Source organism: Mirounga angustirostris, unplaced genomic scaffold (assembly GCF_029215605.1).
Source record: "Mirounga angustirostris isolate CCGP_5_RB_7025 unplaced genomic scaffold, mMirAng1.0.hap1 SCAF_10, whole genome shotgun sequence".
NCBI classification, from domain to species: domain Eukaryota; kingdom Metazoa; phylum Chordata; class Mammalia; order Carnivora; family Phocidae; genus Mirounga; species Mirounga angustirostris.
Window position 1 is genome coordinate 117,417,689 of NW_026991718.1, and position 26,411 is coordinate 117,444,099.

At 54.1% G+C, this 26,411-nt stretch overlaps 1 protein-coding gene across 1 annotated transcript in view; it reads right to left on the reverse strand.

Annotated features, from left to right (window-relative positions):
- Positions 1 to 3,504: 3,504 nt before the first annotated feature.
- The window catches only part of KIAA1755 (KIAA1755 ortholog), a 40,038-nt gene continuing 17,131 nt past the window's right edge, over positions 3,505 to 26,411 (reverse strand). Inside the window, exons 5-14 of the mRNA XM_045885755.1 lie at positions 21,483 to 21,606; positions 18,918 to 19,011; positions 17,980 to 18,066; positions 16,369 to 16,485; positions 14,527 to 14,625; positions 13,442 to 13,590; positions 11,287 to 11,425; positions 9,742 to 9,864; positions 8,870 to 9,079; positions 3,505 to 4,856 (exon numbers count right to left, since the gene is read on the reverse strand). Of these exons, the coding sequence (XP_045741711.1) occupies positions 4,155 to 4,856; positions 8,870 to 9,079; positions 9,742 to 9,864; positions 11,287 to 11,425; positions 13,442 to 13,590; positions 14,527 to 14,625; positions 16,369 to 16,485; positions 17,980 to 18,066; positions 18,918 to 19,011; positions 21,483 to 21,606 (1,844 nt within the window). The 3' untranslated portion in view covers positions 3,505 to 4,154. The remainder of the gene's footprint in view (positions 4,857 to 8,869; positions 9,080 to 9,741; positions 9,865 to 11,286; positions 11,426 to 13,441; positions 13,591 to 14,526; positions 14,626 to 16,368; positions 16,486 to 17,979; positions 18,067 to 18,917; positions 19,012 to 21,482; positions 21,607 to 26,411) is intronic.

Genomic DNA, 26,411 nt, shown 5'->3' on the forward strand with positions numbered 1-26,411 from the left:
TAACTTGAGGGCGTGAGGGTGTGGGGCACCCACGTCAGAGTGGCCAACAAATTGGAGGCTTATCTGCGTTCCCAGATTTGCCATTGATCAGACCAGGCTCCAGATTTTGACCTTTCCCCTCTTTGCCCTGTGACCCCTTTCCTTGGCATTTGACCTTGGGCAGGGCACGTCCCCCTCTCCAGTCTTCATTCAGTCTTCTCATCTGTAACATGGGGACATCCCAGAGTATGACTTTTGTGCCCTCAGGTTTGTAGTGACTATCAGATGAGAAAAAGAATGGATAAAAATATACTTTGTAAACTGGAAAGTGCCTCAACTTCTATTTGGGCTCAGTCTTACCTCTGCCCTAAGCCACTGCCAGGTGGATTTCTAAGGCTTTGCTCCCTGACAAGACAATCACCCCTCTGGAGAGGAAAAAGGCCTGGTATGGAGCTCAGGGATCCAGAGATCTTATCACCCTGGCCCGGGAGGCTTGATAAACCCACTGGACAGGTGGAGAAAACTGAGAGGCTGTCTGCTCAGAGTCGTCAGGCCATTAAGCTTAGATTCAAAGGCAGCGCTCTCTGATTCTAAAGATGAGAAAAATCCTTATCCATTTCGTGACCCAACTGGACAGACAGGCCAGAAGAAACAACCTGCCTGGGGTCATGCGGGCAGTCAGCAACAGCGTGTAAATGCCACCTGCGGTCCCCGCCTCCCAGGCCATGCCCCTCCTACCACCCCTTGCCCACCAACACCTCAAGCAAGAGGAAAGGGCCCCCACCGTGGTGAGCTAGACATAGTCATGTCATTGGCAGACTTGGGGAAGGAACTTGGGGTTCCTTGACAGCCCATCCTCCACCAGCACAGAGGGACGCTGCACCTCCAGCTCCTCAGAGCTGCCTCTTAGGGGCTGAGGCTTTGCTGAAACGAAGCTCTGTCGTCAGTCATGGGACATCTCCCTGGGGAGACCACACACCACGCCCCCACCATGGGCAGGTTAGGGCAGAAGTCAATTAATCAGAAAACTAATTAAGAAATCCACATGATTCAAAGAGCAAAAAATTCTCTTGGAATCTATTGGTGGCCTTGGAGAAATTTCTTCCTTGATCTGCTGGGTAATGAAAGCGGGGGCTGTGGCCCAGCTGGAGCCAGAGTATGATACCAGATACCATTTCACGAGCACTTACTATGCTCCAGGCACCTTTCTAAGGGCTTTCCACGTAGGAATTCATTTAATACTGACAGCAAGGCTTTGAGATCTGATTATCCTCATTTTATGGATAAGGAAACCAAGGCACAGAAAGGTAGTGCAACTTGGTCAAGGACACACAGTTTGTGAGCCACGGAGCCCAGGCGGAAATCTGGTCTGCCCAGCTCCGGAGCCACGTGACTGACCACATTGCCACATTGGCTTGTGGGCTACACGGGACAGGAGGTGCCATGCCTAGAGGACCAAGACCGGCCCAGCCAAGGCCCCTGGGGTACAGCAGTGGCCAGGCCTAGCAGGATTTCTGAGGGGACAAAGCCTGTGGCCAACGCAGAAGCAGCAATCAGCCCAGATTGTCCCGAGATGAGTCCAAAGTGTCAGCGCCGTACCAAGTCCTGACTCTGCCCCTCGCTGCATGGCACTCCGAGTCTCGGTTTCCTCCTCAGTAAGATGGAGTGAACTTGGTATTGGCCTCATAGGATTGTTGTGAAAGATCCAGTGAGCCCCGGAAAGCTTCTAAAGTGCTTAGCACCGAGCTAGGCACAAAGAAAATGCAGACTAAATGTTAGCTATTAATATTATGTATTATTTTTTTATATTATTCTTTGTCATTAGATTTCATACCTGCATCCCCTTCCCCCAGGGGCTGCTGTGAGTAGACAGTGTTGGGGTTTGGCTCTTTTTAGAGACAGAGGGATGCACAAGATGGCTTTGGGGAGCCCTCCCTTCCAAGGATTCCGGAACCATCCACCCTCCTCCACAGCCCCCCCCCCCCCCCGCAGTGTCTGTACTCTCTCTCTCAAGTTAGTTTCCATCCTTGCACCCCAGGTGCCCTGGCTCTTTGCCTGTGGTCCCCACTGGTTGGATGCTGTTGCTATGACAACAGCATTTTAAGAGCCTTCGGCCCCCCTCTGAGGCGACAGGCATGGATGGAGGTGGGCTTATCAACCGCCTCCTGCATCCGCAGGCCAGTCTGGATGGAAGGCAGGAGGGTGGAACGCGAGAATGAGAGCTGGCCTGGGCTGGGGGCTCATGACAACAGCCCACCTCGCCGTGTCACAGGAGAAACATCTGAGTAGTTGATTACAAAGGCAGATTCCAGACATGCCCTGGCTCCCAGGGCCTGAGTTTAATTGTCTGGGTGGGAACCCATAAGAAGCTGCCTTTGATCAGCTCTGCTCAGGGCTCTGAGGCAGGCAGGCCACAGACCACACTTGAAGAAATCTTGAGTCCCAGAAGATTCTTAAAGCCATCTTGGGCATTGAGGTTTGTGTCGCTTTCTCTACTGAGCGGTCTCCCGAAAACCTTGCCTCGTCCTCCTAGGCACTCTCCAGTCCCACCTCCCTCTCTTTCCAGAGTTGAGCTGAGTGCCCCACCCTCTGCCTGGAGCCAGGAAAATTCCAGGGCCAGGCTGCCAGAGGCCACCTGGTTAATGCATCCTAGGTGGAGATAGGGCCTCACACTTTCCCAGCATAACAACCATCAGGGGAGGCGCTAGCCGGGGTCACTCTGGGCGATGGGAAAGGCTGGCTATCTCTAGATACCCTAGAAGGGACAGGTGGGGCTAGGTAGAAAGAGATAGGCAGGGAGCTACGTGATCAGGCTCACAGAAATCCCAGAAATGCTGGGGCCTAACAAAACCAGAAATAAGGGAACAAACCAGACTACCCTGCCCCGGGCGTCAGGAGTGGGGAATCTTTTTATGACAGTCACATGGTGACCAACAAAGAATAACCCGACCCCAAAGAAGAAGTAAGCCTTTGAAGATGTTATCACCAGTCCTTACTCAAACGAAGACATCCCAAGAATGATAAGGCCGCAGGCTCCCTGATCAGTCCTAAATAAAAGACTGTCGGTGGAGGCCCACGTTGGCAACCCTGTCGGGACCCCTCTCACTCCTGAGAGCTTTTTCTGTACCCTTGCTTCATAAAACTCTATCATTTTCCTCACTCCCCTTTGTCCACAAGATTCATTCTTCGGCTCCATGAGACAAGAACCTCACTCTCCCGCTTCACTCTGAGATCAGGGGTATCAAGGCCTTCCCAGCCCGTCCGCCTGCTGGATGGGGATGTGGCTCCCCACTCCCACCCACCCCAACCACCAGCAGAACCCTACGACGCTGGGCACCAGAAGCTTTGCCTAAAGAGAGATGGGGACCTGGGGTGGAGGGAGGAAGTTCACAAAGTCTGAGATGTGCAGGGAGAGAAGAAGACAGAATAGCAGAGGGGGAGAGGGTTCTCTCTGGAGTGCCCGGAGGGGACAGGACCCCATGGGGTTCCTGGAGTATGAGACTGATTGCTTTGTCAGTGGGAGGAGCCGTTGAGAGAGAGTGCATTCCTTGCCCTTACTCCTTCAGGGTGCTCCAGCTGCCTTCCAGCAGATGACTCTCTTTGCCCCAGGCAGGCCCAGAGAATAAACAGCATGCGCTGATTTACTCGACAACACACCCTTTATTCCCTTCCACACTCACCTCCCTGCTCCTCCACCAGTGGTTCCTGAAATCGTGGCCAAATAAACAGGAACCGGAACCCTTGTCTCAGATAAGAAGCCGCTCCCGAATCCCCCCACTCATGGCAACTATGCCCCGTGGTCCCCAAGGGTAAGCTTACGCACCCCTGGACTCCAGGTAGGTGTCTGGCTTGCCTAAGACTGAGCCCTCTGGAAGGGTCTGTCCCAACAGCTCTCTCCACGATGGGACACGGGGGCTGTGGAGTCAGTCCCAGGCTCTACCGTATCCTGCCTTGCCCTCCACACTCACTATTCTGTTTGTGAGTCAGGTCTTCCTAGAGTTTTCGGGACCTGGAACAGGTTCAGGTTCTTGCTTTCTCCTACACGGGCCAAACATACAGTGAGTGCTCAGGAGCCACGTCCAGATGAGATCAGCCAGGGCTCCCCAGCTCCCTCCTGTCACTGGGCCCCTCCTCAGCCACCCCTTAGAGCCCAGTGCCATTGGTGGGGGTCCTAGCTAGAGGGATGTAGGGGGACTTATCTGGGGTGAGTCCTCCAGAGACATCTGTGAGTCTGTCCCCTCTGAGGAGAAGCTGCCCCCAGTGGGATGCGGGGTCTGACTCTGCCTGAGGAGTCCCTGCCAGGAGAAGAGGGGGTCAAGGAAGCGCTCAGGGGCTGGAAAGGGAAATGGCTCATGGGGGCCTTTGCCTTCATCAGCCTCTACAGCCTGGCCACCTTCCAGGGGCAGAAGGCCTGCCTGCAAATTTCTGTTCTGCCCCTCTCTGGAGGCACGAGGCCAACAAGGATTTGGTGAACGATCCAGGCCCCGTGAGTCCTGGAGGGGCAGGCCCCGCCTTCCCTTGGAAGTGACATCTCCATTCAGACCCTGGCCCCTGGCAGCTACCCTTTTTAGCTCCGGGGCTGCTGAGCAGGCCGTGAGCCCCGCTGGGCATGGGCAGTGGGCCAGGGCCTTCTTCAGGAAGGTCTGGATCTCCTCGTGTCTCAGCTGGGCCTCCTCCCACAGCTCCTGGCCCAGGCCTTCCTGGCTCAGCGAGGCCACCTGCAGCCCCATGGCCGTGAGCTTCTCTGCAGGGAACTCAGACGCCAGTCGCTGCAGGTAGTGGTGGAGGCGGCGCTGGTCCCCAGGGCTGGCCCTCTGGGCCTTGCCCAGCCTGAGCTGCCTCATCAGGTCCTGACAGTCCATGTGAAACCAGGTCATCTGGGGGCGACAAGACAGGGAGGTGGGGCTCAGGCTAGGAGCGGGATTGTGCCGCTCCGTGAGGACAGGGATGCGCCTCTCCAAGCAGAGAGTAAGCATTGCTGGGTTGAATTCATAAGAAGCTCCCAGTCGATGTCCTGGCCTCCTCCAGTGAAGGACAATGGTCCCCTCTCTTCCCTCAGGTAAACCCACCTGCCATCAGCAACGGTCCCCAGCACCCTTCGGATCCTCAGGCTTGGTCGCCTAGACCTGGGGGCCAACAAAGACTTAACCCTTTGCTGGGGCTGTTTTTCCTTCTCAAGAAGGTGAGGTTGTACTAGATGATCATTTGGGTTCTTGGATTGTGGTGACAGTTGTCTTCACCCCTTAGGAGTGGCACGGAGGGAGGCATCTAACAGACGTTTATTGAGCACCGACTGTTTGGCAGGCTCTGTGCATCTCATGTATGATCATACTGAACGGTACCAGCAGCCCATTTTACAGAGGAGGAAACCAAGGCTCAGACACATGAAATCACTTGCCCCAGCTCACGTGGCAAGCCAGAGGGGGAGCTGGGATTTGAACTCAGGTGTGTCTAGCCTTCGAGAGAGTATCTTCTAAGCACCGCCCCGCACAGGAGAAACTAGTCCAGCCGGGACGGTGCACACACAGTCCCCAGCGAGACCCAGGCCCGGGGACCCCCTCACTCAGCTGGGCCTCTGCCCCATTTTGGGATTCTGCCTGTCCCTACTTCACCTACAAAATGTCTGCAGGCTGCAAAGGAGCCAACTCGTTCCCAGCAGCTCATGAAAAACATAATCTTTCTCTCCATTAATTTAGAAGCCGACAGCGAGCTGTTAGCTGTGGGGATTGGAGAACTGTTTTCTCCAAGGAAACCATCTTTCCGCGGATTAAGGGAACTTGTCTTTAGATAAATGGCTTCATATTCGCGGAAGCACACAGAGCTCATGGCTGGGAAAGGGCTCCGTAAATCTCTGTTAGTGGCACAATTGTTTTATTATTATTTAGTGCCAAAGCTGCCGGACGCACGCTCTCGGGCCTGGGGCTGAGCCCAGCCCAGGGCTGTCCTGTCTGTCTGTTTGGGACTCCATCTTCTGGGCTGAGCTGGATAGGGATGGATAGCACCTCAACAATCATCTTACCCAACCCTAGGTTGTGTAGATTAAGATTCAGGGCCAGAGAGGAGCGGGGGGGGCCTGCCCAGGTCAAATAGCGAGATGACCCTAGTGGGATTCCAGGTGAGGCTCCCACCTCCTCCCACCTCCTCCTGAAGGACCTCCAGGCCTGGGGGACAGGGGGAGCTCTATTTTCCCACATGCCGCGCCCCCCCCCGCCCCCCGCCCAGTCTTCCTTCCTCCGCCTCACTCCTCACTCTCCCGCTGGCTACTTGGTCTCTGTGGGGGCCGACCCTGCACCCGGCACCGGGGAGGGATGAGGACATAGTCCAGGGGCTCGCCTCCCAGGGGGCTGACAGCAGGTGATGAAGCCACAGGATAATTTCAGATCACAATGAGCACCGTGAAGTGAGACAAACAGGGTGACCAGAGGGTTGGGGGGCCAGGCGGCCAGGCGGGGACACGTGAGCTGAGCACTGAAGACAAGAAACCAGCCGGTCTCGAGGAAAAGCCTTCCCAACTGAGGGACCAGCATGTGCGAAGGTGCAAAGCCGCAGTGAGTTTGCTTTACAGGGCCGAAATGGGCTAAAATTAGTAAGCAGGGGAGAGAAGCTGCCAGATGCCCTTAACCCATGAGGCATTACCACCGCCCCTACCGCTCTTAATGATGATCATATTGGTGTCGATAATAATAACACCAACTTTGAGTAAAGCCCCGGGGTTGGGTGGGGGGTTACTTACATTTCATTTCCTACTCTCACTACCCAGCAGGGCTGGCCCCAGAGCCAGAGGACCTGGGTTTGAATCTTAGCTCCGCCGCTTCCCTGCTGTGTGACCCTGGATGAGTTACTTGACCTCTCTGTGTTTCCTCGTACATAAAATGGGCATAATAATAGCACCTGCCTCAGAGGGTTGGTGTGTCAATAAAATGACATGTGAATGATGAACAGGGCCTGCCACATAGTAAGAACTACAGAAACACTGGTTATGATTACTATTATGATCGTTATTACTGACAAGGAGCCGAGGCCCAGAGCAGTGAAGACTGTCACTGAGGTCACACGGCCTGAGCAGACAGGAGCTGCCCCTGGCTCTAAGCCTCAGATTCTGCCACTGCCTGGCTCTCTACTGTCAGCTGGGAGTGGGGGTCCCTCCACTGCCACTGTCCACATCCCTTGCCAGCTGCCCCACAGAGACAGAGAGCGGCCTGTCCTCCCGGCGCCCCAGGCGGGCCTTGACCAGAGTCCCTCTTGCTGCCCTCCAAAGCATCCTGTGTTCTCCCTTTCCTGTGTGCTGGGCCAGCCTGACAGCTGGGAGGCTGGGGTCAGGCCCTTCCCACACCCTGTCCTTGGTGGCGAGTGCGAGGGGGTGAGTCTGAGGGCACTGGGGCTGGGTCAGAGCTGGAGTTCTTGTCCCATCTGGGGTACAGCTCTCCCGGGCAGCTCCTTGTCCTCCTAAGCCTCAGTCCCTATCAGAAAAATGAGAGATTTGACTAAATGGATTTGGGGGAGGGGGGTCTTAAGTCAAATCCTGCTTGGCCACCGGCCCTCTGGGGAACCATGAGCGAGACCCTTCCCTCTTTGGGCCTCCGTTTACTCATCCACTGAATGGAAACAGTGTTGGCACCCCTCTCTCATAAAGATATGGTGAGATTAGGGGCACCTCGCTGGCTCAGTCAGTAGAGCGCGTGACCTGATCTCCGGGTTGTGAGTTCGAACCCCACATTGGGCATAGAGCCTACTTTAAAATAAATAAATAAATAAATAAATAAATAAATAAATAAATAAATAAATAAAACAGATGATGAGATCAAGTCAAGCAAGGTTTGTGAAGCACTTATAGGAGCGTCTGGCATGGAGTCCACAATCACTAATGTGGGCTCATCTCATAATAATCATATCATCATCATCATCATCATCACCACACCTGACTGAACAGGGGAATCTATTACTCCCTGCTCTCCCAGGTTTGGAGAAGAACAGAGAGCATCATGAATGCATCTGTGTTCAAATTCCAGCTCTTCTTTTCTGCAGCTGTGTGGCCTTGGGCAAGGCCCTTTCCCTCTTAGGGCCTCAGTTTGCTCATCTGGCAAGTGGAACCACTCAACCTTGCTACACTGGATTGCCAAGAGATCATGGATACAAAGCAAAGGAGTTCATCTTGCCTCCTACCCCAGTACTGCCCCATTCCCATGCCCTAGGGGAGCCCTACCCTCTCCTCCCTGCTCCTGGCCAAACTCTGGGTTCCTGGCAAGGACCAAGGCCTCTGCTCTGAGGGTGCTCAGAGAAGCCTCTGGGCCCACCTTCTCCAACTACCCCCCCTTCCCTAGCTCCCGCCGTCTGTGCAGGACAAGGTGAGGCATGGGAAGGAGCACTAGAATGGTGCCATGGGCTTGCTGTGTGACACTGGCTAAATGGCAGCCCTTCTCTGATCCTGTTTTCCCAGCTCTGCAACAGAGGGGTGGGACAAGATCAACATTCTTAGCCTGGTCTGACTACCTAAATTTGTCTGCAGTGAGCTACCCGCGGAGACAGAGTCTATGGCTTCGACTGGATTCTTGGAACTACCTGGCCCCCTTCCCCTAATCCCAACGTTTAAGAAGTAGGTGATTTCTGAGTGTCCTTTGAGAGCTGATGTTCAGGTCGCTGGGGGGCTGCCGGGTGTAGTGGGACAAGCTGGGGTCAGAGATCAGCCAGGACTGATTTAGGGGGGTAACCTATCCTCTCAAACCTTGCTTCTCTCCTAGAAAATCAGGTAATGCCTTCTTCCCACCCCGCAGGACTATAGAATGAATCATGCAAGGAGCCTAGTGCTGTGTGTGGGCTGCTTCCTGCCCCCCCCCACCTCCCGACTGGAGCGGGCGGGGAGGGGTCTGTGCAGGGGGGCCCCAGGGCTCACCTTCTGGCAGAAGTGGTGCAGGTGGAGTAGCGTCTCCAGGTCTGTGCGCTGTCGCTCAGCCGCCATGTAGAAGTGGGTCAGCTTAGCCTGGAAGGCCCGCTGGGTGGAGGCGAAGGCTGCCAGTTCCCGGGACTCTGCTCCTCCTGCCTCGCTGGTCCCTCCCAGCTGAGCGGCCTGCTTGGACAGCTCCAGGCCGTGGCGGTACTGGGCCTGAGCGGGGAGAGCAGGGGGCGCCGCTCAGCTCCCATCCTAGCCGAGGCCTCGCCCAGAGGTCAGGAACCTCCGCTGCCCCACTGCTGAGTTGTGAGACTTGCCAGACCTCTGTTGCCTCATCTACAGAATGGGGGCCAGGCCTCTGCCTCAGCAGCTCACTTGCCTCGCTGGGACTCTGCTTAGGGTCACCCTGACCCGGGGTTTGGGTTAGGGGCTCCTGCTGTGTGCCCCCACATCTCCTTTTCTGTTTGTCTCCCTGTTTGTCTGCCACCCCCAGCCCCCACTGGCCTGGGAGCCCCCTGAGGACTGAAAGGGGCTGAATCACCCATGTTCTAGGGTCAAGTACATCAAGGATACAAATTCTTTGCCCCTGACCTCTGAGGCTGACTGAATGGTCTCGGGTGGGACCCTGGAATCTGCATTTTATGAAATTTTCCAGGGATTCTGAGATAGGTCTTTTTTGGACATGGTGGTCCAGGAAGGCTTCCTGGAGGAGACAGCATCTAAGCTGAACCCTTCGTGATCTCAGCTGGTCTTCTCACTGTCTCTGGAAGTTTCCTTGCACTCTCCTACCTCCACAACTTTGCCCCAGCCGTGCCCCCCTCCTCCACTGCCTTCTCCATGTGCCCCAGTCCTGCTCCTCAGTCTTAGGAACGCACTGCAGCCTGAAGGAAGAAGTCCTCAAACTCCGCATGGGCCTTCTCCACAGTCTCCAAGCTTCTGTCTGTGGGGCTCAGCACCTGCAGGCACAAGCTCCCCTCCTGCTCCATCCAGTTGCTGACCTAGGGCAGGGGAGGGAGGTGCAGACATGAGGGGTGCCCGGGGGTATGTCTCTTAGCCGGTTCCCCAACTCCCTGGGAGGTGGGGATCTTCTCCTCCTCAGTTATTTAGTGGCTGGGCTCTGCCCATTGGCCTAGACTGAGACCTTCCCAGTTCTGGGGAGGAGGGACAGCTTGGGGAGGGTGGGTGCATTGTCATGTTCTTCAAATACCTGAAGGGGAGGGGCTTGGGTGGCTCAGTCGTTAAGCGTCTACCTTTGGCTCAGGTCATGACCCGGGAATCCCAGGATCGAGCCCCACATCGGGCTCCCTGCTCAGTGGGGAACCTGCTTCTCCCTCTTCTTCTGCCCCTCCCCCTCCTTCTCTTTCTCTCTCTCACTCTCTCTCTCTCTCAAATAAATTAAATTAAATAAAAACAAATACCTGAAGGGGAGAGGACTCCCCAAGAGGGACCCCAGGGGGCGTCTGGCCCAGCCAGTACCATGCACGAAGTAGGCCTTCTGTGCACACTTGTCTGAACAGGGTGGCAAATTTCAGCTTACTCTAACCACTTGCCGCCACCAATCATAAAAGAGGCAGCCTTGAGAGTAATGAGCTCCCCATCCCCAGGGGTGTGCAAACAGTGCTGGAGGAAAAGCTGTCTTCTGTAGAGTAAGGTGCATGGGTGCTATGAAGTAAAGTGCTATGAACTCACTGTGTCAACTGGGCAAGTCACTTCCCCTTTCTGGGCCTCAACTTATTCAGGGGCAAAATGGGGGTAGACATGAGGAATCCGCAAGGGACAGAGGGGTTACAACGGCTCTCGAACCCATGAACAGAAGTCCCCTTATTCTGGGATGCCTTCAAGAGTATGTATCCACTCACTTATCTTCAAAGAGCCTAGCGTGGCAGGCACTAATATTATTCCCCACTGAACAGATGGGGAAACTGAGGCAGTGAACAGTGAAATAACCTGCGTAGGGGCACAGTCAGTGCTGGAGCCAGGATTAGAACCCACGCTGTTGTGCGCTCCATGGCCCCAGCCTGGAGGGACACGCCACTCGAGGCACCGGCAGTCCGAGGAGCGATGCCAGGTGGGGGCTCCAGGATCCCCAGGTGCGTGACCACAGGCAGGTGACGTCATGTCCCCCGCCTCAGTGTCCTCATTGATGAGTGGGAGAAATCCCGGCATCTTCCCACATCACTGGCAAGTGATAAGTTGCAAAATCATGGTAGATGCAGAGGCTCTGGCCCAGGGCTTGGCGGGGTGAGCAGGGCTTCACCCGTTCAGCACCTATGGAATGCCATGTCACATGCCATGTCCGGGGATGCCTGCCTGGCCCTTGGAGAACGGCCAGCCTTGTGTCCTTACACCAGAGCGGAGTGCCTAGCTGCGGCTGGGCCTGGAGCGGGGCCTTCCCTGCAGAGGCCAGCCTCCCCCTTCACCTGGTGGATGGCAGCTTCCAGGCGGCCCAGGCGGATGCGGAGCTCTAGCCTCCCCAGGAGGTGGTTAGATGCAGTGACCAGGACATGCAGCTGCTCATCCACGAGGCCGTACAAGGCAACAGCTTCGGCCAGATGGCTCCTGGGAGGTGGAAGAGGGGGAAAGAGGGCCCCAGATGTTCCCCCCCTCCAGTACTCCTGCCCATCATAGTCACACTGCCCCCCCCACCCCCCCCCAATTCTGTCCGGCCTGGGCATTCCAGCTGCTGACTTGCTGTGTGACCTTGGGCAGGTCCCTATACTTCTCTGGACCTCAGACTGGCCCTCCAGGGGACTGGGAAGACTGGAGGACACACCCAATGACCCTCCCCTTCCCTGGAAGTGTATGAAGTGAGCTGAACAGATCTGGGTTCCAATCTCCACGCCCACCCTAAGCCAACTGAATCAGACTCAGAGTGCAGCCTGGACATCAGTGCTTTCTAAAGCTTCTTAGTTCCAGGGGGCAGCAAGGACTGAGCACCAGCCCTCACACACTCAAAACTCAACGCAGTGCCCAGCACAGTGTTTGTTAGCGCTTATTATTTCTATTGTAATGATGGTGAGTGGCTGTAACACAACCTTGTACCCCAAGCCTCCATTTTATAGATAGGAAAACTGAGGTCCAGAGAGAGGAACTGACTCTCACGCATGGCATTCCGAATTGAAACCTGCTGTACAGCTGTTTGCATATACTTTTTAAAAATTGTCAAAGCCAGTAAGACATAAGTGAAGGGATGCAGATGGGATTCAGGCATGGTAACACTGCGGCGGAGGGAGGAACACCCCTCAAATCCCACCCCACCATCCTCTGCCCTACGGGTCTTAACTTCGGAAGGAAAGCCTGCTTTCCTTGTTCTGGGCCTCCTCATCTGACTGCAGCTTCCCACAGATCACTGCCCTTCCAGGAAGGGGTGAGGGCCCAGGGTCGGCGGTGCTCGGGATGGAAAATGCCAGCCTGCCTGGGGGGACAGAGGGAGGAAGGGGCCGGCAGGCGGCAGCTGCGGGGTCCTACCGCAGAACCAACGGGCACAGCAGCTCGTGTGGGCCCACAGCGCCCCCTGGTGGAGCTGCTGGGGGCAACAGTCTGGAGAGGCCCAAGGTGGACAGAGGAGCCGGGCGGCCAGCCAGCGAGGCGGGGTCAGGCTGGGAAAGACAGTGCCAGCCCCACCAGGCCCTGTGAGGGGCAGGGAGACGGCTCCACGCCCAGCACCAGGCGCCGCATCAGCGTGAATCTCTCTGTGCTGAGCTCAGGGGGACGTGTTCAAGATTCTGGGCCAGGCTGCCTCGGTTCAAGTCTTGACCCCACCGCAGCTCAGCTGTGTGATCCTGGGAAAGTCACTCAACCTCCCTGGGCCTCAGGCCCCTCTGTTGTAAAATGAGGATAATGCTAGACTCCACCTTGTGGGAATTAAACAAATTAATATTTGCAAAGCCCTTAGAACTAGGCTGTGCTCGTACTAAGTGCTATTTAGGTGTTGGTTAAATAAACAAATTATTCTTGGAAGCTTGTGTAAACTTTGTTAATTGTGTTTGTTCTAATGGAGATAAAATATCTCCAATCACTGATTTAATTACTGATTTGCACCCCCCACCCCTAAATTTAAGCAAACCGGTCCTTTCCAGGAATACATATTTGTTGTTTTGTGGCTCTGAGACCACTGACCCAGCATAAGGTTCCCTCCACCAGGCTGAGGAGCCCCCCAGGGAAGGCGGGGTGGTGCAGGGCTTGCTGCTTAGATGTTCTGGCCTTTAGAGCATTTCCCTGTGCTTCCGTCACCCATCGGCCAAATGAGGACGATGTGGCCCTCACAAGGTTCTTTTGAGGAATAAACGAGGTGCGCCCTTGAAGAGACTCAGCCCAGTGTCTTAGAAAGTCAGAGAAAGTGCTTGAGGGTGACCAGAAACGAGCAGGGGCTGTTCTCAGATACCTACCTTGGGCTGAAGATGGCCAGGGCTGAAGGAGGGGCAGCAGAGAAGGGACGGGGACCTTACCAAAGCCTCAGCCCAGGATAGGGGCCCTGCAAATGCCCCCATCCTAGACCCACCTTGTGGGTCCCCAGCTCCAAGCCCTCAGGGCCAGGGAACAAAGGTGAGGAAGGAAAAGCCTGGCCATTCCTACCTGACGTCGGGGTTGAAGTCCAGCCTACCAGCTTCCTGCCGTAGCCTGGCCAGAGTGGCTCCCCCTTCCCGCTGGAGGCCCAGCAGGCCTGGGTCCCTCAGCACGGCCTCCATCAGCTCCTTGGACTTGCTCAGACACCTGGAGGCCTCCTGTCAGTGCAGGGAGGTGGCCTGAGGCTCAATCCCCACTCTGGGTCTACAGCCTCCCAGGGCTCCCCACACCCAGATCATGCCTGATTCCCCCAGTTTGGCATTCAAGGTCCTGCAGAAAGTCTCTCCTTTCTATCTCTCAAGCATCTCCTCAAGCCACGCCTCCTCTTGTCGCCATGGCAACCTCACTGGTCCAAGCGCCCTCATTTCTCCAGGACCCTCAGCCCAGCCTCTTCACGGCTCTCCCTGCGGCTCTCTGGCTCCTCCTGCAGTCAGTTCTCTGCATGGCAGCTGGAAGGGTCTCAACGTGCCAAGGTGTTCATCCCGCGGCTCAAAACTCTCCCAGGGCTTCCCTGCCAGTTTAGAGTCCAATCCCAGTCCAACTCCTTGATCCAGCCTCCGCGGGATTAGAAGATCCTCCAGTTGTTCTCTTCTTCTCCTACCCCACTCCCACCACTCTGTTCTACATCGGCCTCCGTGCTCTTCTTGAACATACCAGAGCAATCCCACCTCAGCACCTTGGCACGTATTTGCCCTCCACCCAGAGCAGTCCCCCTCTTATTCCCATCGTCGGCTCCTTCCCATCGTCATCCTCAGGCATCAACTTAAATACTCATCTCTTTAGGGAGGCCCTCCCTCTTTCCCTATTGTTCTCAATCTGACTTTCATGGCATTTGGCACAATTTGTAGCTACATATCCATTTCTTTGTTTACTTTTTAAAGGATTGCCTCTACCACTGAACCCACTAAAACCTCCGAGGGTGGGGACGAGTCGGTTTGGCCCAGGCTGGGGTCTCCAGGGCGTGACACATAGTGAGTGGCCTATAGATATTAGTCCAATGAACGAAGACCCACCCTGGCTGTCCCCTTCACTGAGCCCTTGGTCCATGGAATCTGGGGTGCAGTAGGCTTCCCCACCCCATGTATCTGGCTCACCTGCACCCCTCCAGGGGGGTCGCTCTTCTCAAACTGCCTGATGGAAGCCTTTAGAAAGGAGGAGGCCCGGCGGAGGTCAGCAAGGAAAGGGTCCAACTTCTGCATGATGGAAGACCAGAGTGGGGGTGTCAGCCTGGGCCAGCGAGGAGGGTGCCTGCCCACGCCAGGAGGACCCAGGGCGGGCATCAGGCAGTGGTTCTCAAACTTGAGCTGCATCAGAATCACCTAGAGGGCTGGTTAAAAGCCAGACTGCTGAGCCCCACTCCTGAATTCCTGATTTAATTCTTTTGGGGTGGGGCCTGAGAATGTGCATCTCTAACAAGTTCCCAGGTGTTGCTGATGCTGCTGGTCCAGGCACCACACTTTGAGAACCACTGATGCTGGGAATGAGAGAAGGAGAGAAAAGAAGACCCAAGATATCCCCTGGGGAAGGGGAAGAAGCAGATGTGGGAGGCCAGAGCTAGGGGACATCCTCTGCTGGGTCCCACTTCAGCCTAACTCCACCACTGACTAGTTGTGAGACCTTGGGCAAGTTGCCTAACCTCTCGGTGCCTCTGCTTCCTCCTCCATAAAATGGGATCACAGTAGTTCCTACCTTATAGGCTTGCAGGAGGATGAAATGGGTTCACGTGCACGAGGCACTTAGTGTATTAGCCACCATCATCATTAGTTTTATATTCTGGGTCTATAGGTTAGATTTCGTTTCAAGGGATGGTTTTAAAGTGAAAATATAGTTCAAAGGCCACAGGATTCATCAGAGAGGAATTGGGGGCCTGTGGGATGAATAGGAAAGGAGATCGCTCAATATATATATACCCTTTAGTAGCCTTTTAATTTTTTAACACACTGCCTCTTCAAAAACAGGCACAGGTTCAATAGGAGAGCACCCAGTCACCAAACAAATAAGCAAACCACCCACTGCATTAGACTGTTGGTGGAGACCAGTGGTTCTCACTGAGGGGTGATTCCGTCCCCCAGGGGACATTAAGCAAAGTCTGGAGATGTTTTCGGTTGTCATAATTGGTGAGGTGCTCCTGTCAGAGTGGGTAGTGGCCGGGGATGGTGCTAATCATGCTACAATGTACTAGAGAGCCCCCCACCCCAAAAGAATTATCCAGTCCCAAAGGTGAACAGTGCCGAGGATGAGCAGCCCTGGTCTAGGGAAAGTCGAGGGCAGCATTTATGGGCACTGGTTTCTGTGCCATTTAATCTGGAATCTTCTGTGTGCTGTTGTGCAAGTACCCCCGGCCCCCGCCGTCCTGTGTCCTCATATGTTAAACTGGGCATGAAATGCCCCCTCTGGGGTCGTGCTGAGGAGAGGCTGAGATCGCGCGGGGAAGGAGCCCAGCAAGGGCCGTTTCCTGATCTCCTCCCTCTCTCAGGAGGGAGCGCGTCTGCCTGCCCCGCCAGCCCCCGAGCTCCTGAGTTGTGCGGGCCCACAGAACAAATGTCGGTCCATTTCTTTTCAGTTAACCCAGACACAGCTCTTGGCATGCGCCAGCCACTCTTCTAAGCTCTTCGCCCACATTAACTCAATTAATCCTCACAACCGCCCCCTTGGGAAGTACTATCAATACCCCCACCTCCATTTTGTATTCAAGGAAAAGGGCTCAGAGAAGATAGGTAACTTACCCAAGGTCACACAGCAGAGCGGGGAGTGGAACCCAGGCAGTCTGGGCCCAGAGCCTGAGCTCTTAATAACCGTACCCTGCACCCTCATTATAAATGCTTGTTGAATGTCTGCTTTTGAACATGACAGGGTCGCTGGATCCCTGAGGCAGGAGCGTGAAGGGAGGAAGAAAAGGAGTCAGGGTGGGGGGTAGAGGCTGTGATGGTGGGCACCTGAAAGAATTGCACCCACTCGCTGTGGCAGTAGGGGAGGGGGCCTTCCAGGGCCGGGGGCAGCTGGCCGGGGTCCACGTGGTGGCTGAGAGCCTTCAATGAGGTCACCACCTCTACCTGCAGAGGAAAGAAGCCAGTCAGGAGGACTAGGGGACTCGGGGTGGGGACACATGTTTGAGAAGGGCCTTGCCAGATCCCTGCCCCCCCACCACTCCACCCACCGCACAGAAGGCTGGCCCTGGCTTTAAGAGTTGCTTTCTGGGCCGAGGATCTTCTCTGGAAAGTCTGACAAATCAACATTCAGAATGAGACCCTGGCTAAGGAATGGCAAATAACAGCACTCATCATGCCCCTGTTTTAGCCTTTGCCCAAGGCAGACATCACTAATCAATCCCAGCACTGGCTCCCTCTAAGCCAGGCTCTTTCCTGGCACAACTCTCCAGGCAATCACACAAACTGAGTGAAGCCCACCCTTTTCCTGTAACTTCTTTGTAATCTTTATACTGTCCTCTGAGGACCCCCCAAGGTGCTGTCTCCTTCTTGGGGCTGATGAAAAAGGTCACCCAATCCTGACAGTATCCTCTAAGACATGGAGGAGGGATGAAGTGGCTGCTTCTCCTGGGTGGTGAAGTTGGAAGTTTATGCCAGGCCCAGCTCCAGATACCTAAGCTTGGGATCGGGGTAGATTCGATTTTTTTGGACCTATCTGTTCTCCTTGGTACTCAAAGTGTGGTCCATGGACCAGCAGCCTCAGCAGCACCTAGGAGCTTTTTAGAGATGCCATATCCCAGGCCCCATCAGGAACTGCTTCATTAGAACCCGCACTTTGACAAGGTCCTCAAGGGATTCACTGGTACATAAAAGCATGAAATGCACATCTCTGGCTCACAATGTGCCCCTTTACCAACGAGGAGGAGGAGGAAGGAGTCCTTTAAAATCACTTCCTGAAGCAGGGCAGAGGGCAGGGTGCCCATGCTCCTGATTGTAATACATGGCGCGAATTAAAGAAAACGGCAGGGCTCTTTCCTGCAAAACCCCAAGTCATCTGGGTATCTGAGCCCGAGATGCTGAGAGACCCAAGGGAGGGGAAGGCAGGAAGATCGAGGCCACAGTAGGTCTTTAGCTTGCCATGTGGCCTTGGGCCTCAGTTTCCCCATCTGAAAACAGGGAGGGAGGGGTCGAGGAGATGAAGCTTTTAAAATAGGTTTCAGGGGGCGCCTGGGTGGCTCAGTTGGTTAAGCGACTGCCTTCGGCTCAGGTCATGATCCCGGAGTCCCGGGATCGAGTCCTGCATCGGGCTCCCTGCTCGGCAGGGAGTCTGCTTCTCCCTCTGACCCTCCTCCCTCTCATGCTCTCTGTATCTCATTCTCTCTGTCTCAAATAAATAAATAAAATCTTTAAAAAAAAAAATAGGTTTCAGGCCATTGCAACTCTCAGTCATGTGCCAGGAGCATCACCAGAGATAGAGAACTGTACTGTTTGGGAGCACCTGCCACAGAGGCAGGGCCGTGGAGTTGCAACACCCGGCCTTGAACTTGTTGACCTCCACTAGGTTATTTCAGGGTGGCCCCTAGCTGCTGGATTCTCAGCTCAGCTCAGCCTCCCCCTCACCTGGATGTCAGGTAGTGTCTCCAGCTGGAGAGCGGCCTCCTTGTCCCCCAGGTAGAGCACAGCACGGATGGAGGCTGGGGCCAGAGTCTGTCAGAGAGAACCACTTCAGAGGTGCTCTGCTTAGACCTTCACCGAGCCCCCTGCTAAGATTCAGGCAAACTGGGGCGGGGGGTGGGGCACGGCTGGGGACACGTAGGTGGTATGTTTGGAGGGTGAATCGAGAGTCAATAGAGCAGCAGGTCCAAACTTCCTAGATGATCCGTCCCCACTGGGCCTCAGTTTCCCCATTATAAAGTGAGGAGGAGGAGGAGATCAGACCATAAGTAAGCATACGCCAACTTTCCACTTCCTGTGCTGCCTAACCCAGCTACTTAGGCACCTCTTCCTCTGACATTATGGGCTCATGAGGTTCAGGGGATCCAAGTCTAAGCCGATCAGTGTGCCGCATTCCCCTGGCCACAGAATTGGTTGGGGGATGGACACCTGAGCTAAGGAGACAAAAGGAGACTCGCTGGGATCTCTGGGAAGAGAATCTCTCACTCTTTCCTACTGGACTTAAATGAAAGACCATGGGAAGTGAGAGCTGTTGGGAGCCAGACAGCCACCAAGGCAGGGAGCCTGGCTGAAAATAGCGCCCTCCCAGGAGAACCCGGCCAGAAATGGAGAGACAGGAACCAGGTCTTGGTGATAATATTTGAGCCCTTGAATCAAGCCGTACTTGAAGTTGGATTTAATTTCCAAATTGTCAAGTCAAATGAACCAATGAACTCCCTCTCTCTTCAGGTCTCTTTGGGCTGGGATTTCTGTACCTGTAATTAAGAGTGTGCCTGCCTGGGGTTCCTGGTCCCAGCTCTGAGCCCCCCGGGGCTCCAGGAACATCACAAGTCCCCTGGGAGCTCCAAGACTTGCTAGGCTGAGGCTGTCCACCTCCCACTCACCTGGGTGGCCTGCAGGGCACTGACCAGACCAGGGTGTGGGGGCTGTTTCCTGGCATCAATCACAACCGCCAGTCCCTTGGTTTTATCTTCAGGCCTGTGGGTTGTAAACAGAGTTGGCAGTCTTGCTGGGTGGACCGGGCTTTCTAGGAGGAAGGACCTAGGGAAAGGGGAGGGAAACTGGCTGCCAGAAGCCTTGATTTATTGGTGAACTCTTCATCCTACAAGACCAACTGCCAATGCCCACCCCACTCCAGGAAGCCCTCCATGATCTCTCTCCAGGCAGAGTCCATTGCTTCCTCTTTGGTGTTCCCACGGTACCTCACACAGCCCTCTCTCACACCCTAAAAGCCACTGTCCCAGCTGCAGCGGGTGAGTCGTCCAGCATTCAACCCATCCCTTGCCTGTGGGCAGAACGCTCTCGTGTTTTCAGGAATCCCACGCCCTCCGTGTAACAGGCCCCCAGGGGCTGGTTTCTGATTGGCTGAGGCCAACAGCAGCGAGCCAATTCCTCTGGCCAATGATTGCTTTAAGTGGGGTCACATGACATATTTCTGTCCAATGAGAAGTGAGGGGGCGTGTGCTGGGGGACTTCTGGGTGAGACAGGCTCTCCTGTACGAGGTTCTTCCTCAGAGCTGGAAAGCAGAGACCAAGAAAGATGAATTTCCTTATCAGTTAAGACATTTTGAACTGGAATTTGTTACTCGCAGCCGGAACACCCTCACTGGTTCGTGCTGTACTTTTCAGTGATTACCTTAGGATTTCCCAAACTGGCCCAATTGTCAGGACTTGCTAAAATAATCGGTTCCTCACCCCCAGCCCTGCCCCATCCCCTGAGCGGGTACAGGGTCGGGCAGGGAGTCTGTGAGGTTCCAAGTGCCCTTGGCCATCCTGATGATCAGGCAGGTTGGGAAAATAGCCGGCGCCCCCCTCCCCCCCCACCCCAGGCCTTCAAGCCTTAAGCCCAGCCAGTTCATAGAGAAACCGGAGGCGGCCAGTGTGGAGGTGGAGTTGTGGTATTACAGGATCTGGGTACCTGGGCAAGTTGTTTCCTCTTGCATCTGTAAATGGGGATAATAACAGTGCTGGCCCCACGGGACTGGCTGTGGTGAGGACTGATGAATTCATTAGTGTAAGGCACTCAGTGACTGCAGGGTAAGAGGAATGTAAATGTCTGCTTTTGTAATGACCCTAGAAGGGGAAACTGAGGCACAGAGCCCCGACATGGCAGACAGTGAGAAGAGGCTCCTGGAGGTGATGCCATGTCTCAGACTTCATGACCCGCACCTCACCAGCCTCTGGCTGTTCATGCTGGGACAGCGGTTTGCTTCCACACCGGCCTGGCCGCCAGCCTGGAGGCCCCTGGAGGGCAGGCCCCGATGTGAGGAGCATCTGAGTCTCTAACATAGCCTAGTGTGAAGCTGGGGCCAGGACTCCACAGTTTGCAGTGGTCATCAGAGTCCACTTGGTCGTCCCTTTTTTTCAAGTGAGACTCAGAGGGGGAGGTTACTGCCCCGACATCACACAGCAAGTTGGTGGGATTCCAGGACTCAGTCTACCACACTGGCCACTTCTCAGCACAGAAAAGGGGGTCCCATCTCCCCCTCAGGCCAGAAAAGCCACACCACCTTGGAGAAGAGGAAGAAAAATCTCAATGGCCCCAAGTGGCAGTGATGGCTCCCACGGGGTAGAGCACATGGGGAAGGTTCCAAAGGGTTCCATCAGTCCCTCCACTCCCTACCCCTAGCCACACAACCTCTAGGATGGGCTGGGGTCTATAGGCACAGTCCTGAGCAGATACCATCTCTGAGACCCTCCTGGCTGGGGGCCAGAACTCTGAGGAAAGGTACCTTTCCCCAGCCAGCCCAACATGATGTCACACAGGTGGGGGAGTGGAGGTGTTAGAAATCATCCTGGATCACCCATTACTCACATACTAATTCTTTCTTTCACTCTCTTATTCATTCATTCATTCATTCACTCATTCGCCCTTCATTTGTTCAACAAATTATTTATAATTCAAATGCCAGCTCAATTATCACCTCCTCTGGGATGCCTTCCCAGATTTCCCAATTGATATCAGTCCCCCACCCTTCCCACTCCACAACAGTGGTTCTCATAATGTGTCCCTAGCCCAGCAGCATCAGTGTCACCAGAACACTTGTGAGAAATATAAATTCTTAGGCCCAAGATCTACCAAATGAGAAACTTGCAGTGGGGCCCAGCGATCTGCTTTAACAGCTCTCCAGGTGATTCTGATGTACGCTCGAGTTGCGAACCACTGATCTACATCATCCCCGTTTTCTTCACCACACTGATGCTCCTGAGAGTTGCTTGTGCGTGCTTTGCTCCTTACACACCATCCATCACCCCCCCCCAATCTGGGAACCCCCTGATGGCAGGGACTAAGTCTGTCCTGCTTTCCCCCCAGCATCTGGCTTCGGACTGGCTCTGGGAACAGATGACTGGGTGGAAGGACGCGGTGTCTCTCCATTTAGCGCCTGGACCTGGGCTCCGGGCCAAGAAGTCAAAGGGGGACAGAGTGGCCAGCTGGCTCAGCCCCTTACCTGGGGACAGTGCATAGGTAGGACAGCAGCTTGGTGACCTCTGACGCTGTGCACCACAGTGCCTCCCAGGCCCCCTCGGTGGTTGACACCAGGAGCAGGGGCCTCCCTGCCCTGTCCCGACCCCCTGGAGGAGAGAGGACACATGTGAGCAGTGAGAACTTCGGTGGAGCCCTCTCTCCGGGAACCTCCTCTGTGGCCTCCAGGTCCCTCCATCTCTGATGCCCTTTCTCTCCTCCCCCGTGAACTCTGAACTGAGTCAGCCCTGAAGACCCAGCTCGAAAGCCACTTCCCCAGAAAGCCGTCCGTGAATCCGTCCTCCATGGAGAGGCATCCTCACCTCCCTCCGGACTCCCCTCTGCACAGGACACTCTGGGAGGCACAGCTCAGGGACTAGACTCCCAGGCACGGAGATGGGTTCAAGTGTCGGCTCGTCACCGACTCACTGTGTGTCCTTGGGCTAGTCAGCGTGCCTCTGAGCCTGCTTCCTCATCTGTTAAACGGGGAGAATAAAATGCGGAGCTTCTTAGGTCATTTCGAGGACTAAATGAGAAGCTCCTGAGAAACACACCGAGCACGGGCTTGGTGACAGCCATTGTTAACACAGATCATCACCTCTGTCCTCAGCTCTGTCCTTGGTTCTGCCCTCGGCCCAGGGCCGCCAACTCACGCTTAATTCTTGCCGACTTTTACCCGTGGGTTCTCCACAAACTGTTTCCTGTTCCAGGAATCAGGGCGGTGTGGCCCACTGTCCCCACAGAGGTTGAGAATCCGAGGCCCAGGGATTCAGCACAGCCCGGCTGCACTGTGCCGAGGGGAGAGGACAGCACGGGGGAAAGAGGCTCAGGCCTCTGGAAACTGGGCCTGTCTCACACCCTGGGCTCAGAGCCCTGCCCTCCAGAGTTACCTCACGCAGAACCATCCTGCAGTGGTCACTGCCCACTCTAGGTCTAAGACCCTTTATGGCTCAGGAAGTCTTGGAGACAAACTTAACTACCTTCGCAGGGGCTGTCTTACACAGGGGTGCAGACCTCTGGACCATTCTTTCTTTCACACAGCTTTGCAAATTTGACATAATTTAAAAATCTAAAAAGATGTCCATCTGTGTATGTGTGTATCTAACTCTATATCCTCTTGATATCATGGGTTTGATTTTTTTCCTTGATACTCATTTATAAATTTCAAAAGGAAAAGCATTTAGTTGGGGACAATATGGGAAAACTTGAATATGAACTGGGTGTTGAATAGTATTAGAAATTATATTTAGTTTTGTTAGATGGGCTAATGGTATTGTAGTTATTAGGGAAAATATCCTTACAGCTGAGAGAGGCATGCTGAAGTATTTAAGGGCAAAATATGAAGATCCTTCATTTACGCCAGAATGTTAAGACATTAAATCTGAATAATGGGTATGTGAGTGTTCATTATACTACAGTCCCTGCTTTTTTGTATGTTAGAATTTTTTTATAAGAGAAAGTCAAAAAACATGAAATGATTAAACGTGAGAAAATGACATAACCTGCAAAGTCAGAGATGTCAGTCCATGTCCCCCTGAAATCCTCTCACAGCCACTGGGGCCATCAGGTTGGGCAATGCTGCATCATGTCCCCGGGCCCATTTTATTGATAAGGAAACTGAGGCCCGGCGAGGGGAAGCGGCTTCCCAGTCTTGCACAGCGCCAGGTCCCTAACCTGCCAGCCACGGAGGGGGCAGTGCTTGATCTGGCCCTTGACCATACGGAAAGATGAGCTCCCGTCCCTGTAGACCCATGACTGGAGCTCAGCAGAGGCTCTGGGGGCGCTACTCCCCTACTCTAAATACTCCATGGCTCCCCATGGCCTCCAGGAAAAAGTGCAAGCTTCTCGACTTGGCACTCAGGTCTCCCCAGAGGCTGCACACTCTTCCGGGCTCATTTCATTCACTTTGTGCCATGAGCTGTATTATGTCCCCTCCACACCTCCCACCCCCCTTCCATTTGTTGAAGTCCTAATCCCCGGGAACTCAGATTGTAACTGTATTTAGAGATAGGGTCTTCAAAGAGGTGATTTGATTAAAATGAGGTCACTCGGGTGGACCCTAATCTAATACGATGTGTGTCCCTGTGAGAAAAGGAAATGTGGACACAGACACACAGAGAGAAGACCACGTGAAGATCAGATGACCATCTACAACTAATATACTATGTCACCCTTTGTCACCTATGTCCCAGCCAGAATGGGTCATCTGTCATTGCCTAAACTAGCCTGATCCTTCCTCACCTTCCCACCTTTGTTCACGCTGCTTCTTCTGCCAGGGATTCCCTCCCCTCCTGTCTTTGTCTGGTGAAACCCTCCTCATCTTTCCAAGCCCAGTTTGGATGCCACCTCCTCCAAGAAGACCTCTTCCCTGCCCTCCTTAGAAGCCCTTCTCCCACCCCAGCCCCCTACAGCAAATGTAGGCCTTTGTTCGATCCTGCAAGACTGAGGGTACAGAGGCTCAAACTCATTGTATCCCAGCTCTCAGCGCAGAATTGGAACAGGTAATCAATGTCTTGACTGATGAATGCATGGATTATTACAGTCGTGCCTCTCAAACTTCCATGCTCCTGAGGATCCTGCTAGAATGCAGATTCTGATGCTAATCAGGCCTGAGAGTCTGCATCTCTCCCTAGCTCCAAGGTGATACCAATAGAGTTGGTCCCCAGACCACACTCTGAGTAGCAGAGGGTCCCAGTACTCAGACCATTCCACGGTGGAACATGGCTATGGGTTCGTGTGTCTGGTTCCCCACCCAGCACCGCCTGGAACAGGGCTTGCACACAACCAGAGCTACCTGGCTGAATCCACTGGAGCGATGGGCAGCTGTCCACCTGATGTGCCTTCAGCTGGGAGGCCCTTCTGCCCCAGATGCCCCCCTCGTCTGATAGCTGGAACCAGGAATACATTAGTGCCTCGGAGCCCTGGCTCAGAGCTGCACTGTGTGTACTGGGTTCTGAGTCTCCGGTGGAAATAGGGACAGCGAGTCAGGAGGTCGTGAGTACCGAAAGCCACCAGAAACCTGTCGCACCTTTCTGCAGCATTATTCACTCCCAGTATGGGCGGGGGGGGGGGAGGTAAGCGATGTAACTGGCAAGGCATTGAGAGCATTCTTTTTTATATTGAAACAAATATGAATGTATTCTTAGGGAGAATACAAAATGGATAGAAATTTTAAAGACAAAAAGCATTTCAAAGATATGTGCAGTGCCCACGTCCTAATTGAGAGCCTTTGCAGATGCCGGCCTATCTGGCAAAGGGACTTCGCCCATGTGATTAAAGCAGGGCCTCTAGTTGGAAGATTAGCCTGGATTATGCAGGCGGCCTAATCTAATCTAATCTAATCTAATCTAATCTAATCTAATCTAATCTAATCCAATCTAATCTAATCATGCGATCCTTAAAAGCCGAACACCTTTCCTAGCTTCAGGCAGTCAGAAAAAGGTGTGAAGACAGATGGGCAAGATGCCAACATGTCTTAGGCTGGTGGGAATGGTCCAAGAGAGAGGAGAATCTTGCTGGAGGGATGTCTCTGAATAGGTGAGCAGGAGCGGAGCTGGGAAGAAGTGAGGACATGATGAAGGGTGGGGAGGGATGAAGAGAAGGTGGTTGGACCAATAGGTTCAGGGCCTGGGGGACCGAAAGATTATTAAAATTGGGCTGGTGGGTGAGCAGGGAAGAGGGGCAGGGTAATGTAATCCTGGGGGTGGCCGTGGTGGGAGAAGCTGTGGGAGATGAGGACAAGATCACTGAAGACGAGGCGGTCAAGGGAGGAAATGGAAGGAGCCTCTACAAGGAGAATATTCATTCATTCAAAAAATGCTTTTTGAGCACCTACTATGCACCAGGCACACTGCTCCAGGCACCCGGGACCCACCAGCGTATGTTGCAAGTCCAAAAATCACAAGAGTATTGTGGAAAGAGTGACAGTGAGCCAAGTCCTATCTGCTTCCTTTCCTCTTACACAAGGCTCAGAGAGGGCAAGTGACTCCCCTGAGGTCACAGAGGAAACCAATAAAACTGAAATTAGAATGATCTCCTGCCTCCCAGAACAGGGCCCTTTGATGGACAAAATCTGAGCTCTTGGAACATGACAGCCCTGAAAGGATTGTGAAGCCCTTTGTGTACAATTAATCTGGGCAAAAACAGCATGAGTTTGAACAAAGATGACCCAGAAGAGGACGGACAATGCCCCCTTGGAGTTTCAAAAAGACAGAGCACTGTCCAGGGCCCTGCAGAGATGCCAAAGTCTGTGAAGTAAAATAGAATTTCAAGACAGTAGGTCGCAGAAAGCCCTGTGGTCTCTCTTGCCTCTAGACATTTGCACATCCTGTTCCCTCTGTCTGGAACACTGTTCCCTACCCCCCTTCACCTGGATAACACCTTAGTCATGCTCTAGGACTGAGCTTTCTATTGCTTCCTCCTTCCTCCGTGACCTGTCCTCCAGCCCAAGCCTGGGCCAGGGTGCTCGCCTGTCCTCCACGGCTGCAATTTGCTTACACTGGATTGTAATAACCTGTTGAATTTTCTCTTCCACGAGAATATAGACTTTCTGAGAGCAGAGCACACATCAGACTTGTTCCCCCCTGAATCCTCAGTGCTAAGCCCAAGGGCTGGCTGTACGAAGCCGGTATTAAAGAAATATTTATTGCAAAGATGAATAAATACTCAACAGAAGAGGTAACACCCTCTCTATCGGATGCTGGTAACACCCCACTCAGATCGCTTTGGGCTAGAATACCCATCCCCCGGAGGCTGTTGACTGTTGGCTGTATTGGCTCCCAGATGTCCCTTTCTCTGGAGAATTGCCCTTAACTGAACCGGATCACGGGCTCACCCTGCATCCCCGTCCCAGGATTCCCATCCTTAGGTTGATGACCAACAGACCCAAGCATACAAAAGACCAGCCCCCTACACC